An 18509-nucleotide genomic window follows, 5' to 3' on the forward strand; every position below is an offset into this window, starting at 1 on the left:
CATTACAGAAAAAGGCAACAGTCATTGTCCATGCGACCCTTTTCTCAAGTGCTGATATTGACAGGTTCAAAATGGCCGCCCGCAGGCCTGCAGTATGTCAATGTGGTGCGCTATTGGAAATCATTCCAGCTCTACTTCTCTCGAGCTCTCGGTGTATCCACTGCAGCTCAGCTAGCCTGTGGCTATTCAGCACTGAGGATCCCAATACTCATAGCACACTGCAGCAGGGTTTATTTAAATGATTCATGTTTACTGTTAAATGAAGGACAGTCCAGTTCAAATGTCTGTAAATATGCAATTAGTCGCTCTATGGGGATAAACGCCATGAATGCTTATAATATTCCACAAAACATTGTCAAGAAAGACCACCTTGGCTAGGCTTTGCACATGAAGTGCTTATAAAAATGCTTAAAAGTGCATATGGATTGTATTATGTTTTGTTGTTTTAGAGCATTGAATCACAGTGTTCTTAATTGGGCTTTTTGGCATTGATCAACAGAAAAAATATAATTTAATGTAAAAATTAAGATATATTTTTATAAAGTCATTTGTAATGAAATAATCAATGATTTTATTTACTAGGAGCCCTCTGATAGAAAATCTGTGTTTTCAAGTGGGTTCATTAGTTAACATTAGCTAATGTATTAATGAACATGAACTAACAATGAGCAATACATTTATTACAGTATTTATTAATCTTTGTTGATTTTAATAATGTATTAATAAATTATGAAAGAGAGAGAGAGAGAGACAGAGAGAGAGAGAGAGAGAGAGAGAGAGAGAGAGAGAGAGAGAGAGAGAGAGAGAGATAGCACTAATTGAAGTTCAGACATTTTTAAGTGTCCAAATACTTTTGGGGGTCACTGTAAACTGAAAACTGTGCTTGCTATTAAAACATGCTGTATTGTGTAACTAAAGTAGTTTACTAAAGTAAACTATTGTTAACTACTGAAACCTTATTTTAGTGTTACCCAGTAAATTATGCATAATTACAAGTAACTAAACCTAAACCAAACTCTAACCCGAACTGTAACTCTATAGTAAGTACATGTAGTTAATTAATAATACTCAGTACTTATTTGAGTTAGTACAATGTAACTATGTCACCTTGAAATAAAGTGCAACCAATTGATTTATTGAATTGATTATTTAATGGACCCGAGATACATTTTTAGCTGAAGTAGTTAACTAATGTTAAATAATGAAACCTTATTGTAAAGTGTTACCAAAATATGTTTAAAAATATTTGCGTCTGCTCGCAAAACTTTTGTGTTAAGACAGCACTGTTTACACAAAGACTTGGACTCTTATGTATGGATCTAAATAATGGATCACAGTAGAAATGCTCGTGCATCTAGCATTCATTAGCCTCTCAAAGCAGCCCACCTGTGGTTAGCCAACAAACAATTCACTTTCAACCCACCAGCAATGCACCAAACCTAAAAATACATTCAATGACAAATTCATCTTGAGTTCCTGAAACACAAAAGATCTTTTGTCTGTGGAGATTTGACAGCCTTAGAGGCAGTTCAGAATCGTTCTTGCCCCTTGCTGTGTTCGCATCAAACCTCAGATCTGACCCAAAGGTTGTGTAAGAAAGGCAAAATTTTAGAACAGATGCAAGTGAAAAGTAAACTTGCTGAGCAAACTTTTGCAAAACTCAGTACATTGTGTCTGTATGACTCCAACACAAAAATAAATAGAAATGTTTTATTTAGCAACCATTTGAGGAGCGCAGAACGGTTCTCTGTGAGTTCATTTATGTAGAATGTGGTTGTCACGTCCGTACAAAGTGAACTCTGTGTGAACATAACCGTATTAAGGACTCAAATACAGGACTGACAACCGTATTCTGTTGCTGTGTGAACTTGGCATTTGCCTGGAAATAGGATACAGAACCATAGCGTTGCTGGCATTAATTATATAAAAGAATCTAATTTACTATTATTATTTGAACACCTAAATCATTGGCATTTCTGAGGGTCATTTCTATCAGAATCTTGTCAAAGAATGACATTTACTTTTAATTCAAAACTCTTTAAAAGAAGTTCAGTATATCTCTGACCTGGAAATGTAGGAATAACTTCCTTCTCAGCAATCTGCCATATGTGGAGTTGTTTTAATATTGGACGCTGAGGAGAACGAAACCAAGTGGGAATATAGGGAGAGTGGAAAGAAAGAGACCTACTTACAAAAACAAATAAACACTTCTCTACTGTATGCACGATTACTCTCACCACACAGTCTCTCAGTGGTGTGTATTTCTGTTTAAACACACACAGTTTCTAATTTACATATGACTTCTGGCTCATCTCACTCCCACTCAACAGAAATTCTTCATGCTCTGAGAGAGGGCAGATTCTGCAACCTCTGATTCGTAAATGATTTCCAGTCGACTTCTCTCTCTAAGAGCTATTAATTCATAGCCATGTTCAGAGTCAGCTACTAAGTATCTATCTATCTATCTATCTATCTATCTATCTATCTATCTATCTATCTATCTATCTATCTATCTATCTATCTATCTATCTATCTATCTATCTATCTATCAGCATATCGATTGGTCTGTCATTAATTTATCAATCCATCATTCTATTTATCCATGAATCGTTCTATATGCCTGTCTGAATGAATAAATAGGAATGCACTGCTCATGTACATGTTTTGTGTCTTTTAAACAGGACACCTGCAATGATTGGCTGTTCCTTTGTTGTGGATCGCGAGTATTTTGGAGAAATCGGACTGCTTGACCCAGGCATGGAGGTCTATGGAGGAGAGAACATTGAGCTTGGTATGAGGGTAAGTGAGGTCCTGACCAAAGCCATATTTGTGCACTAATGTTATTATTTGCCTTAAATAAGCAAAGAATGGCAGTAGAGACAAAGAAGTGTCTGCCTTGTTAATTTTGTTCTTTTGAGACATTCACAGACCAGTGTATTCTCGTAATTGGAATTCATTGAGCAGATTCATGAATTGTAATTTCTGAGAGGGTCTCATATATGAGACTCTCTCAGAAATTACAATTCATGAATCTGCTCACCCTTTCTGTTAATTCACAGGTGACAATATAATTAAGTCTATCTACAAAGCTTGAGCAATTGACATAAGTTTAATTACATTTCTTCATGCTTTCATGTCCAAGGCGTCATACTAGAGACTGTTTTGGGGGTAAGCATGCAGATTCCCCACTCCATCAAGGAGTAAATGCATTGCCTACAGGAAATGAAAGTACTCAGTGCCAAATTACACAGACTCAAATGCTTTAAAGGCAGTAGAGTACAAAGAAAGTAGATTCCTGCAGCTGCAGCCCTGAGAGAAATTTCATGGCCCACATGGTCTGTGAGCCTGTGGAGAATTGAACTTGTTTAAATTCAGAAACTGTTCTTTCTGTAGGGTGTCGAATATCCTTGGAAGATTTGCATAATTTGGATAAAAATCCTTTAATTCGTTTTAAAGATTCAGTACCAGTGTTGGTTGACAGTAAAGTATTTTCAGCCTGAAGATAGATTGAACTATAGAGACGAATAGTATTGTTTGAAATGTCTAATTGAAGGTGGTTTAAATTGTCTGTTTGTTAAGTCTCAGTGACAGTTGATACAATAGCAGACTGAGTCACTTGTGGATTTCTTTGTAAGTAGTTTCCTGTCATGTTGTACTTTCTCTTACATACAGTTGTCAGTCTCAAAATACCAAAATCAGCATCAACAGTGTTGCTGAAAGGTCAGAGGCATTGTTTTTCCGTTATTTTCAATTGATTGGTATTGATTGAAATTGCACAGTGACTATTTGCACCCCAATAGTCTGGAGACTAGTGCACATGTTCTGATATTTTGCGTAGCTGCTTATGTGCCGATACTTGGTTTTAAAGACATATTTGTTTGCTTTTTGTACTATAAATTATAAAGTATTGAGTTTGGTCAGACATATCCTGGCTGATTTAAGCAGCAAAATAAGACTTGATTTTTTTTTTTTTTTTATTGTAAGTTGTTCACACATTTATGAATATTTTATGGGCCACTTTTGAGAAGTTTCTGTAAATTTTTTATTTTATTTTATATTATATTTATTTTTTACTATTACAGTTTTTCTCAGTCACTTTGTTGCATTTCTCACATCACTATTTACATTTGCACAACAGTTAAAGCAGTTCTCAAAACAATTAGTACAAACTGCAAAACATAGTTGATAACCTGCAAAAGCATGTCACTTGCTCAAAATGGATAGCTCATTCCTCAAAAGCAAGTATTCATGTCAATGAAAGTGTCAGTGTCATCAAGATGAAACGTCCTGATACCATTGTTTATGAACAAGATAGTCAAATGGCTTTGTCATGTTTTCATTATGACAGTTTACTCTGTAGATGTTTTCCAATGCAAAAAAGTCAGATCTTGGTGACACTAATGCTCAAGACAGCACTATATACTATTTGCACAGCCATTTGAAAAATACAGTAAAGTTAAACATTACTGTATTTAGTGAGGTAACTGAGAACAAGACACTGAATATGTATGTTTCACATTTTTACTGCATATGCTCTTTGCTATTTTAATTTGTTCACAGCATTGTGCAAAAGAAAAAATACACCCTTATTTACAACAAACATAAACTCCCTTTGGGTAGAGCTGTGCACAACTGGAAACAATATTGCAGTACATATTGGAACTGAACATACAACATACATAGTACTGTAATCATTCATGCACATCCAGACGTTCCTCTCTGTCTGAAAGCTGAAATTCACCTGAGAGAATTTTTTCAATTTAGGAGACATAAAAAAAAAATAAAAAAAATAAAAAAAGATTTAAATTTTTTTTTTTTTTTTGCTTGACAGAATTTGACAACTAGTTCAACATTTTTGTATGTAATGACTCAAGCAATGAAATGAGGACTATTAGTTTTATATGGAATGACTATTCAGCATTCACAAGTATAGTTAATTTTGACTGACATGACATAAGCAAATGATAATGTTATAAAACAGCAGAGAGTTGTATGAAAGCAATTTATGCATGTCCAAAAGCATTTGCAATTTGTTGAAAGGAATGAGAAACTGCTACTATGATGTGCACAAATGACTAAATGTTGTGGAGTTGGAACTAACTGTTGTGAAAATGTAAATAGTGATGTGAGAAATGCACCAAAGCGACTGAGAAAAACTGTAAAATACATTTTAATAAAAAGATTTCTGACCCCAGTTTGAAATCCCCAGGTCTAGTGGGCTTAAAGACAACAAAGACAGATAGTTTAGCCAAAAATACAATGTTCTGTCATGAAACTCTAGATAGTGCAGGCTAATAGGTCCTTAACTTAATCTGCTTGCAATCACATCATTCTCTATAGGGCACAGATGATTGGTTCCTACCGTATCAGTAGCCAATGAGCTCGCTGCTCAACCTTCAAATACTTGGTTAGCATTTTCTGTAAAAGCTGCAGCGCGCATCATAAAACCTCCACCTTCCCCAGCTCCACCTGTATAGATCAGCAACGGGTAATTCATAAAGGATATTTTGTACAGCAGCAGCATGTCTTACTTGCTCACAGCAAAAAGTGGCACAGGCTTATCCCACTCTATCCTATTTTACCGTAAGCATGTGATCTGCATGTGTCCCTAAAATTTGGGACAGCCCAGCAGACAATGTGAATTCCATTTGTTCCTTACATGCTGCAGAAGGTTTATTGTAACAGAAAAAAATGAGAGAATAGCCAGTTTTGCAAATGCGTCCCAGCTTTGAAATAAACCAAATGCTTACTGATGCCGAACACAGTGATGGAACGTGATCCTTCTCAGCCTCTGATTAATCCTCCGAAGCTGATGCAGCTCATTCAAGAGGAATAACGTTTGACTGACAGCAACATATTCAATAATTAACCTTATGCCACACCAAACAGACAACCTCAGTTCACTTCTTAAAGAGATTCAGAGGTGGGGAGTCGAAGAGAAGACATTGTAGAGAAATTGGCACTGATTAAATAGGTAATATGAAGACTAAAAAACATTAGGAAATATGTGCAGCGGTATGATGGGAGTTTAATTTGTGTGAAGTGTACCAAATGCCCACAAGGGAAATTAAAACTGCTTTAAAGTGGCTCAGAAAGAGCTGAATTGACACTTGCAGCCCAAAGTAATTGCATTTTAGTGTATATCAGTTAAATCTTATCCTGAATTGACATTTAGCTCTTTTACCAATGCAAGTAGGAGTTCATATGCTGGGGAAAGGGGACTCACAGGGATCCGTTGAGTGGTATTTATGAGGATTATCAACAAATTTGTTTACTTTCTTTACCAACTGTACATTTTTGGACTTTGTGCCTTTAATTTACATGTATGCACTTAGCAGATACAGTTATTTGAGTGACACTACTGAACTGACAGTGTGTGAAGATGCAATGCGGCACAAAATGCTGTAGTGAAATGTTGTATTATAGTGTGATATATAAACATTAGGGCTGTCAAAATTAATTTGTTTATATATAACTGAAATATCACTTTTTTGTTGTTTTGTCTTCTTCAGTATTGTCAATGATTTAAAAAATGAACTATGGCAATAGATGGAGATATATTTTAAAAGATTTATATAGATTTCACAATTTTCTGCTGTCTTTTTTCCTGCTTTATTCAGGTCTGATGAAACTAATGGCGAACAAATTCGGCGAGACTCTGTTGCTCAGATACAGAGCCAATTCTGCAGAACCTTTTTTAATGATTCAAAGGACGTAATGAGATGGATTTCATGTAGAATCGCATGTAAAACATAACCTGAACAGAGGCTAAAGCAGCAAGTCAGACCTCCAGTGACTTTTGTCCTTGCTTCAAACCTTCCAAAAGGGAGCAATTTTTTCATTATGAACAGAGGCGAGCAGGTCTTTTCCATCTGTGGTTGCTTCACTTCACACCCACACACACACATACGTATGCTGTAAGGCAAATATAAAACAAACCAGTGAAGAGAGAGAAGGAAGATGACCTTTGGATCATGTTGGGGAATTGTAAAGCTTTTAAATTTTTCTGAGCAGCATCTTCGCTTGAGGTTGTATTGTACATTCACAATTGGTTTGCCCTTTGGTCAATCGAATGCAGCTTTAATGGACTCAAAGGCATATATTTTGTCCTGTTGATATGCGCTATGGGAAGCTGCTCGATTTCTGAGAGTCTTTCTCTCGTTGCTTTATGTAGATAGATGGAATTCATTTGCATAACTAACTAGTGACTATGGATCAGTGCAGCTTTTCTCTTTAATTGGGTTATTGGGGGAATTTTGAAAACTGGCTGAGACACGGAGACAGAAAGCTTTCTTTAGGAGCACATTCCCCCGTCTGTGTGTATTATATATAAAAAGATCAGCAGACTCTGAAATGTTTACAATATCAGAACTCTTTAAGAATCCTAGACATTTCAAGGTAATATCACAACCGATCTGATATAACCAGCTGGACGACAAATAACTCATCATAACTGGAATGTAGTCTGATTTGTTTTAAAAGGGTCAATCATGAGCAAATACTTTTTCCTGACATTTTTATTTTATTTTGTATTTTATTTCAATATGGTATTACTGTAGAAATATTGCAAATTGATGCCTTATTTGGTTTTGAATCATGTTAGGTTTGAACTTAAGTTTAACAGTTTTGAAAAGAGTATGTAAACGTGAAAATTGGCCTGTAGGTACATTGATTTATTTTTATTTTTATTTATTTTTTTGGTGGTGGTGGTGGCTGTCTAAGTGAGAAAACAGTTTAAAAAATGTAAATAAATAGTCGTTGGATGCATTTTGTGACAAAGCAATGATAAATGATACACAATTTTGTTCGCATAGAAAGCTGTTGTGTTCACTGTGTGAAGAGTGACCTAAGTATTGAGAAATTCATTCACATCATTGAATTTAACTTGCAAACTGTATTGGACTTGACAGTGAACTATAAAAACATTAGTAAGAGTGGCTGCTCATTTTACATGAAGGTTTACATAGAAGTCTACAGTATTTTTTCCTCACTAAAAAAAGTTTAACACCATATACATTTTAAAGATGATTGCCATTAAAGTAGAGCAGCAAAAATGTTCAGTTTTATCTCAGTTACTTAAGTTTCTTTACCATAATATTTTCGTATACACATCCATATTTACTTTTTTATTTTATTTTTTATTTTCTTATTATCATATTTCTATTGTATTATCTTTTATAAATTTTTTTTATTATCATTCTTTTTTATGTTTTGTGAATGCTTTTTGCTGGACAAAAAGTTATGTCCGCACAATTTGGCATGTTGCATTGCGTTATCACAAATAAAAATTGACTCCAAGCACAACTACGCAATATGCTTTTAAAATCTTTAAAATAAGAAAAAGAAAAGATGTTTAAAAAAAAGGGTGAAGATGTCAATTTTCCTTGCCTCATAGCCTAATTTGTATTAAATTTGTCTTATAAGTCTTATAATGAATATATTGCTTGACAGCTGACAAAACTAATAATATGGCACAGAAATCTCGTAAGGAGCTGAGCCAAGGAGTTGTTTGTTCCAATGTTTCCCTCACTGTACAATCTGAATTTATTTTCTCCTCTGAGGCAAAATTGAGCTTTATAATTTCCATTAGGCTTAGTTCACCCTTCAGATCTGCGAACTCATTTGACCTCCCCTGTTCTGTGTTTAGTGAAGAGAAAGGAGATGAGATATGCTGGTGCTCTTTGGGGGTGCTTGGCTCCGTTATGGCTCGTATGAGGTTTTTGATACATCCCACAGATCATGCAGTTTCAGAGGACTGGTTCTCCGGGGATGCGAAGTGTCTACGTGTGTGTGTGCGTGGGTATATTCTCCCTCCGTGTTGTACTTGCTCATCAGTGTACACCTGTACCAAGAGAGCTAGTAATTTTGTGCTTCAGTTGAGGCGCCAAGTTTTGACAATTTGTAAAATGGAAGGAATGGATGGCTGTTCTTCTTTTCATGGTGGCTTTCTCTCAGCTTGGCGCTCTCAGCTGGGGCGGCCTGAGTACTCTAGCAGCTGGCACCGGGAGGGAAAAGACTACAGCTTATCAAACACATATAAAAGGAAAAGAGCAAATGTCAAGAACTTCAGAATTTAGAGTAAGAGCTTGTAAAGCAAAGAAAAGATGGCATGAGTTGAATTTTAAATAGTTTCTTCTAGAACTGGTGCAACTGTTCACAGACTTATATCGTCATATTTTAATCATATGCTACAAATGCACATATACTTTAAACATAGAGAATATTGATAGACATAGAATATCATGAATACTTAACTTTGCTACTTCTGATACTGTGGTGGTAAATATCAATTGAGGAACCTTCAAATAACCGTTCAAAAGCATCATTACTGCAGTCTTCAGTGTCACATGATCCTTCAGGAAATCATTCTAATATGTCAAAAACAGCATTTATTTTAAATAGAAACCTTTTGTAACTATAAATGTCTTTACTGTCATTTTTAATCAATTGAATCTGTCCTTGCTGAATAAAAGTATTAATTTCTTTATTTTATGTCCCGCATTTTTAACAGATGTGTATGCCACGGTGTGTATTACAAAATATATTTTATTATTCAGGTAGCTAGCTATGAGAGCATCAACTGTAGCTCAGAAAGATTTTCTCCAAACTGTTGCTCTGGTATGACAAAAAAAAAAAGTTTCAGTAGACCAAAAATTCCAGACAACATGAGCTGTGGAAATTATTCAGTGATCTAGGAGCTTAATACAGGTTTTTACAGCGGATGCCATGGAAAACACGGAAAGTCTATTCCTCACATCCTCGCTTTCATACCTGTCATGGCGCTGCTCTGAATAAGGTCTATAGTGCCCCTAGTGGCAGTTTTAATTAAATATATATGTGCTTTCTGAAGAACTGTAGAGTTGTGAGATTAATAGCGATCATTTAATTCTACTGACCACCATAGTTTTCGACAGAAATAATAATAAGAAATAAAAAACAAATCTCCACATAGATTTGTCTATTCTCTATTGCGACAGAAAAACGTAAAAGTTTGTTCTTGTATCTTTCTGCAGAGTTTCTCCCTGCTATTTTTGCCTTTATCTTGCTCACATGGGAAATGAAGGCTAATGTTCTCTGAAAACTGCTTAGCAATGAGGAAAAGCTCTGCACAAATAAATCTGAATGCAATTGAACCTCTAGTGGGTAGAAAAACAGATGTTAACTTAGTACAAAGTGAATCATTTCTAGATAGCATTTTAATAATTTGTTTTGGCTTCATAACTGACATAGGTTATTTACAGTCAATTATTTTATTTTGCAAAAAAATTTCCCCCAGTTTTTTTTTTTCTCTCTCACAGCTCAAATGGGTCATACATGAAATTGTACAGCTGCCTGTATATATTATAAAGAAGGTCCCTCACAAGGGGATCGTCATGGTGGGGGGTCCTTGTCCCCAGATAGTTAGCAACCCCTTATTCAGAATATTGGGTCTTAGCGTGCTTGCATTTGTTTGACAGTTAAAGCCAAGCCTTGATTTATGATATCTAACATCCCTGAGCTTAAACTTTACATTAACCTTCAAACATCACTGCATTATATATCATCACATGCTCTGCCTGAGAAGATTGTTTTTCCTGCTACGCTCCAAGAACTCCACTGCACACCACCTTCACTAGTGGCTTAGACATGTAATGTGAATTGGAGCAAACATTTACTGTATCAGCCTTGAACAGGAACCATAAACCTTCATTTACATCAAAGGATTAAGTCATATTTGAATGCCAGAGTGTAAATTCTTCTTTTTTATGTGACATTATGATAAGTTCGTGCCATCATCCAATCCTATTTCCTTATGTCATGTTTATCTTCTTCATGTCTTGGCAAAAACTATTACTATGCAACTCAATTCAAACAGTTTAAAGATCCTCGGCAAACACAGTTAGCGACGACTGAGGGGGAAATGATAATTCATTTAGTAAAGCTCACTAGCAGAAATGCAGCCAATGCATCTCATCCTGTCCTGGGAGGGAAAATGAATATGTAATTGGAATCTTAAAAGGATTTTTTTTTTTTTTTTTTTTTTTTTATAATGTCCCCAAAGGGCACAATAGAAAAGTCGATTATCCAATTCGAGTTGCTCACAGTGGACATATGCTTTCAGGCTCAAGGCTTCTCTTTCATACTCCAGTAGCCAACACGTCTAGCCAGATTTATCCTTCCTGTCCAAGTATAAGCTCAAAAAGTTTAATTTGGGTGTTGTTTAATGGCATGCATATTTATACGTGTTATTTTATACCAGTATAGTATTTATGCATATTTTGAATTAGATTTTATCTTTATATTTATGTTTTTATTTAAGTTTAGTTTAAGTTTAAGTCATTTTGTTATGTGCTACAGTCATTTTTATTAGTTCAGTGAGTTTCTAAGGCAACGTTTAAGTTTTTAATTTAGTATTTATACCCCTGGTTGCTTAAAGTAATAGTTCACTTCTGTCATCATTTACTCACCCCTCAAGTTGTTTCAAAACCTGTATGAATTTCTTTCTTCTGCTGAACACAATAGAAGATATTTTTAAGAATGTCGTTTACCAAACAGTTGATGGACCCCACTGACTTCCATAGTAGGATAAAAATATTATGGAAGTCAATGGGGTACATCAACTGTTTGGTTACCGACATTCTTCAAAATACAGTATCTTATTTTGTGTTCAGCAGAGAGAAAGAAATTCATACAGGTTTGAAACAACTTGAGGGTGAGTAAACGATGACAGAATCTTCATTTTGAAGTGAACTATTACTTTAAGCCTAGTCCCAGACTAAAATTATTGAGCTGTTTTAACTGAAAACAACTTGCACTGCCATATCTTAAAATATGTCAGTGTCATTGTTTTGTTTTAAGATGCAAACCAGTAATTATTTTGTAGCATTTCATTAAAAGCTACTTAAACATCCTAATTGAACTAAGGCCTAATAATTGCTTAATCTAAGCCCTGTCTGTGAAACTGGACCTTATTTTGTTTTATTTCAGCTTTATTTCAATTAACAAATATGTTGGTTTATGCTGACTAGCTTCTGTTTCTGCCAAAATACCACAGTTGCTATGGTTATCTTAAAGTAAAATCATAGTAAATGATTATGGGACTCTTTCAGGTTTCCTTTTTGGTTGACACTGATTTCCAATACCAAGTTCCCACAGTTTTACTGTAATAATTGTATTTACTGTGGTATTTTGGCTGAAAGTATGGTCAGTTTAGTAAATTTTTTTGTGTGCTGTTCACCTTAACCTTAGGCAGCAGAATTTTTACAGGGAAACCTTTTTGGGGTAATGAGACATGGAGCCCTATCATACAACTGGCGCAATGCAGCGCCAGGCATGACGCAAGTGTTTTTTGCTAGTTTCAGCCCGACGCAGTTATCATTTTCACGATCTGCACCACGTTGTTTGAATAGCAAATGCACTTGCACTCATTTGTGCGCCCATGGGCGTGCTGTCCTGAAAACAAGGTGTGTTCTGGCGCATTGTTGGCGCATTGCTATTTTGAGGCAACTGAAATAGACTGCGTCATTGACCAACTGAAAAGTGGCCTAAAGTCAATGGCGCAATTAGTTGTTTTGTTATTTAAAGAGCACGTTAGTAATATGCGCTTATAGACCCACCATTTTTCCCGTCGTTAAACTAGCAAAAGTGGATTCGGAAAAGCAAGTGCACTTGTGCTGTGCGCTTTAGACCATGCGCTTAGATTGTTAAAATAGGGCCCTTGATGTCAAAATCATTTTTAGTAGCTTTTTGAAATCTCAGTTTGAATTACCGTGGCACTTTTATCTATCTACTGGTCTGACAGCATTAAGTCATGGCCTCTTATTGCTATTTTTATCATTGTAATGATCATCAATAGCGGCTGATCATTGAAACAGAAAGCACAGGCTGGCAAGAGGGTCCAATTAAATTAGCCAGTGCTTGATCTGAACCATACATCACATAAAACCGTCTGATATAATTAACGTGATTAAAATAATATATGGCAAAGCTTTGTCTGTTCCCTGTCATAGGAAGAATGGGAAAGAGAGTGAGACAGAGAATATAATGCTCTGGGAGCGAGAGAGGAGGAGCGGAATTTTCTCAAAGGGTTGGGATGTGTCTCAGAGGATAAGATGATGTAACGTTTTTTTTAAAACAACTGAAAATACATCACTCAAACACTGTCCAGACGTGGTTGATAAAGAGTTAGAGGGAGGAGTTAATGAATTGCACTAGCTGATAGCACCATTATTTTGCTTGTGCTTTTTGAATTGTTTTAGCACACAGTTCACTAAAGGAATTATGCAAATCATGTAACTGCAAACGCACCCACAAAATCTGGGCTGAACGCATTTTGCTCACCACAATTGCCAATCTTCAGGGGTTGGTTCTGATAGCTGTAGGTTTTTTGGAAATGCCTGATTAAACTGGATTGCAGATGGTTTGTAAACAAGAAATACAGAAAACATTCTCCCTGTGTAGTGCTTTCCCCTCAAATACAGCTTTCAAGTACACTCAACTCAAAAGTTTGGGGGTCATACTTTTTAATACTTTTATCCAGCAAGGGTGCATTAAATTGTGACAGTGACAGTAACAGTAAACAGTAAAAAGTGACAGTAACCAAAAAAATGCTATATTAAATAAAATGCTGTTCTTTTGAACTTTCTATTTAACAAAGAAGTTTTCAACTGATAATAATAATAAGAAATGTTTCTTGACAGCCAAATCAGCATATTAGAATGATTTCTGAAGGATCATGTGACACTGAAGACTGGAGTAATGATGCTGAAAATTCTGCTTTGCCAATACAGGAATAAATTACATTTTACAATATATTACAACAGTTATTTTAACTTCTAATAATATTTCAAAATATTACAGTTGTTACTGTATTTTAATCAAATAAATCCAGCCTTAAAATACTTCTTTCCAAAACATAAAAAAATATCTTACCAACCCTAAACTTTTGAACACTAATGTAACATATATTGTCATAACACTGAGTTTGGTGGTTAAAATTACGTGCAATATTTACAGCAATTTTTATTTTGTGTTGATTTTATTTTGTATTTTTTGTTCATTTAATAATTGATTCTTTTTATACTTATTATATTTTCTTCCTGGCTTTAGCTCCTTACTGTTGTACTGCCACCATCTTGTTCTGCATGTGTTTTTTGACCTTGATGCCTCTTCTCCAGACCGCTTAATTACGGCAAAAAAAAAAAAAAAGAAAAAAAAAAAAGTGGAACTCAGTAATGACAATCCCTCCCTCTCGGCATGAGGTAAATGTGTTTCTGTCAGTGCTGTTCAACAATCATCATTTCATCAACATGGCTCCTGAGTCCAAAGAGAGTCTGATTTGTTTTACTAAGGAGCTCTGCAGGAAGACGTGCAGGAACGTGACCTGCATGCCACTGACCTACCGTCCCTTCAATCATACCAAATCACTCCCGCTTGTAAGAAAAGAAGGTCAAATCTAAACAGTAAAAGAGACCATTTTTATTGAGGACATCTTACATAAATGCTATTATTTATTCAGTGATACCCTGTCATTCAGAAGCAAGCATAAAAAACAGAGGTTATAGCTGGATATGAAAGAAACCACTGAAATGCATTGCATCGACTCTCTTTAAACACTTACTTATGCAGAGCTGAATATTAAATATTTGATAAAAAATGCCTTGCTAACAAAACGTGTGGCATATGCATCTGTGTGTTTTCTTTAAATATTTAAATATTTTTAAATTTCTACTTCCTTTAGTGTGTAATGTTGCTGTTTGAGCATGAAAAAAGGTCTGCAAAGTTACAAAGACAACTCCAAAGGGAGTTATTCTCTATATCAGTAAGCACTGTTTCTGAACTCCCTGAAACGCCTCAATTGTATTCTTGAGTTTTCTTCCGAGAATGATCACATCACAATATTTCATTTAAATAAATCCTGGCCAAGGTATATGCAGAAAAAGGGACGAGGCCTGGTTGAGTTGCGTTAGTGTGTTGAAACTCGTGGTTATGGTAAGGGGCGTGACATTTCCCAAACATGCTAGAAGCAGTTGACCACCTGACATGTATGGTTATATGTACTCTTGTATGTAAATGATTTTCTTGTTAAAATGCAAAAAAGAAAATAATAATAATAATAAAAAATAAAAAAAGCTTCTTATGCTTTTCATAAGAAGAGGCTTCATAGAGACTGGAACTAATCAGGGGTGCGTTTCCCAAAAGCATCGTTAGCCAACTATGGTCGCAAGTTCTGTCATTATCAACATAGTTCAACGAGTCAGTGTTTCCCGAAACCATAGTTCTAACGAACATTCGCAAACAGCATCGCAAAGTTGTGTGGTTGGAACAACAGATCTCGAGCTGTGGTTAGAAGCATAGTTACTTGTTTGCATGCCATGTGGACTCAATAAATCCTCATCTTGAGCCAAATCAGCAAGCTAACATTCAGTACAATCTATATCTTTTATTTAGAATACATACAAATGCCATTTACGTCTTTTAGTTTGTCAAGAGATTTAAAGCGACGTTTTTGAAGACTGCGCATGTGCGAACGTGCTCTAGTATGTAAGAACGAGCCTATGATTGAATCTGGAAATAAAGCAAAATAACTGAGAAAAATGAGAAATAGTCCTCAGATGCCATGTCTGTAATTTATCACATAACATCTAGCATTAATTCGATCTCAAACAGATTAATTAAAAGAAGTTATTACTCCACCACATGCGTGACATCATTAACCAACGTGGTTGAATGTCTAATTTGCAACATATACAGTTTTGGGAAACAGTCGTGACTAGCTAGTTAATTTCTTCAACAATGCATCGTCGGTACTATGGTAGTTAAGCAGAGTTACATCGTTGTACGGGAAACGCACCCCAGAGCGTTTCCGACAGACTGGAAAGAGAGGTGCTGCAATAATGTAAAATGTGTTAAAACATTTTTTATAATAATGTTTTTTAAACATTCAAGCATGAAAATCTAAACCCTAAAAACAAAATCAAGACTTTGTAAAGGGGCATAATGTGGCCTCTTTAATGTATTAATGTATTTCCTATTGAAGTTGCAGTGGGACATTTAAAGCTTGACAACAGACGAAAGCCGTAAAGACAACAGGCAAACCATGATTTGATGTTCTGATTCAGAAGGTAGTCTTTATTTAAAGGGAATGCAACATTCTCATTCTAAGAGCATCTTATTTGACAAAAATTAATATGCCTCTCCAAACAAGTTATTCATTTTTTATTTTTTGGGTTCAATGAAAATTAAAATTGAATTTTGTCAACATTTAGAAGTGCATTAGCATATAGATAACCTTAATGCTAACTCCTATTTTGATGGTTTTTATCTTAGAATTGTAATGTAGGTCATTCGACTTCCTTCTCAGAGAATGGGCAGTCTCTTTACACAACTCCAATCCAAACAGTGAGGGCTAACAAGTTAATTTGTTGTCTTTTGTCTGTTCCGTGACTGAAAGTAGGCTTTTATTGAGCTTGAACAAAGCATACAATGGAGTATTCATTTTAGAGAGAGAGCAGGAAAAAGTTAGACCTACAGCATGTGTCATCTGGCAGTAAGAACATAACAGGATTCTACTACTGAGATTGATTTTGTACACCAAGGTTGCACTATGGATCAGTGGTGCTGAAGTTGAAAGTATTTCCACTGCTAATGAAAGTCAGTGAATGCATAGCTAGTTCCATTAATGTCACGGTTAGTGGAAGACAGAGGACCGCAAGCTCTCAAAGCGAAGGAGTGCAGAAGAGATGTAGTGCACTTCTACTATAGTATTTCTCAATCGTAAAGTCACCAAAGATGCAAATACAGTTCAAAACAAAAAATTTCAGAAAAAAAAAATAAGATGCATTATATTATTTAACTGATTTACTCCTAATTTGGTTTTGTTTGGGTTTTTTTCCATCACAGTTTCCTATTTTCTCACTTGATTGGTTCTAGTGTTGCTTGTTTTTCATTATTTCTGTGTATTTGTGCATGTACAGTATGTTGTTCTCCCTTTATTTGTCTAACTTCTTTTAATCAAACATATTGATTTCATTCATTTTCTCTTCAATTAGTTCTAGTTCTATAGATTTTTCATTTATATTATAGATGTTTGTCCATTTAGAGGACTCTTAAATGAAGGAAGTGGGCTTGTAAACTACCGTTCAAAAGTTTGGGGGTGGTAAGGTTTTTTAATGATTTTGAAAGAAGTCTCTTATGCTCACGACTGCATTTATTTGATCAAAAATACTGTAAACACTGTAATATTGTAAAATATTATTACAATTTAAAATAACTATTTTAATAAATTTAAAATGTAATTTATTCCTTAAATAATTGAAAGTGCCATCACTCCAGAAATCATTCTAATATGATGAATTTGGTCCTCAAGAATTTTTTTTATTGTTATTATTATTATTATCATTATCATTATCAATGCTGAAAACAGTTGTGCTGCTTAATATTTTTGTGAAAGCCATACTTTTTTCAGGATTCTTTGATGATTAGAATGTTCAAAAGATTTGCATTTATTTGAATGTTTTGTAATAGTGCATATCTTTACTGTCACTTTTGCTACATTTAATGTATCCTTACTAGAAAAAAAGTATTCATTTCTTCTTACTGACCCCAAACTTTTGAACGGTAGCATATATCATAACAGAGGTCATTTAGCCTACATATAGAACTCATAGACTTTTCAGGAAAAACTTCATGATTGATTCTAATGGCCATAATGAGGGTAGAACATTTTTATTTTAAACTTTCACTGTTTTTGGTGCAAAAGCCTTTGACCAAGTGCTAAAAAGTGTAGAATGTGTGGTCTTTTCAAGTCTAGTAGAGCTGCTATTGTTGTTTAACATATTTCTGTTTTAAAGCACAAGGATGCCATAACCAGTACTGTAATGTTAATAGCCAATTATTAATCTACATATGTTCGTTTGTAAGAAGCCGGCCTCTCAGGTCAGCAGACCTTCTGTATCTATGAACAGAAAAGCAGTTTCAGCAACGTTTCCTTGAACTTTCTTGTGCCCCTGTCATCACTGAAGAAGCAGCTTGGCTCTGGTTTATAATGGCCCAATTTCCAAAGTTATCAAGACAAATTTCATTAAAGTCCCCCTGCAGTCGATAATTTTATCACTTAAAACTCATCTTTGATCACCAAAATTACATATTAAACGTTTTTTTCCTTGAAGAAAATCTTCATGCCTTAAAATAGCTTGAATGTAACTCTACACCCTTGCCTGATTTAGTATACACATTTCTATGAATATGCAAATTAGCCCCGTCTCCACTCACTCACACCAGCTCAGAGATCTGAGAAAATACTCATGGTGTTGACTTATGAATTTCCACATGGTTTGTCTTAAAGCATATTAAAAACACCACATAGTATAAACAACATTAAAAGCTGGATTGTCACCACAGGGGGGTCTTTAAGTTACTACAACTTAATAAAAAAAAAAAAAAAGAAATTAGTGTTTAAATGCACAATATTAAGTTTATGTAATGATCAACAATATGTCAACAGAACTTAAAAACTGTTTGCAACTTAA

The 18509-nt window shown here is 35.0% G+C and overlaps 1 protein-coding gene across 2 annotated transcripts in view; it reads left to right on the plus strand.

Annotated features, from left to right (window-relative positions):
• galnt9 (polypeptide N-acetylgalactosaminyltransferase 9) overlaps window positions 1-18509 on the plus strand; it is a 107897-nt gene that overhangs the window by 73402 nt on the left and 15986 nt on the right. For both annotated transcript variants that reach the window (XM_082170310.1, XM_082170311.1), the window contains exon 6: window positions 2682-2799. In XM_082170310.1, the coding sequence (XP_082026436.1) occupies window positions 2682-2799 (118 nt within the window). The remainder of the gene's footprint in view (window positions 1-2681; window positions 2800-18509) is intronic.

This window comes from Leuciscus leuciscus (genome assembly GCF_965113295.1).
Source record: "Leuciscus leuciscus genome assembly, chromosome: 5".
NCBI lineage: Eukaryota > Metazoa > Chordata > Actinopteri > Cypriniformes > Leuciscidae > Leuciscus > Leuciscus leuciscus.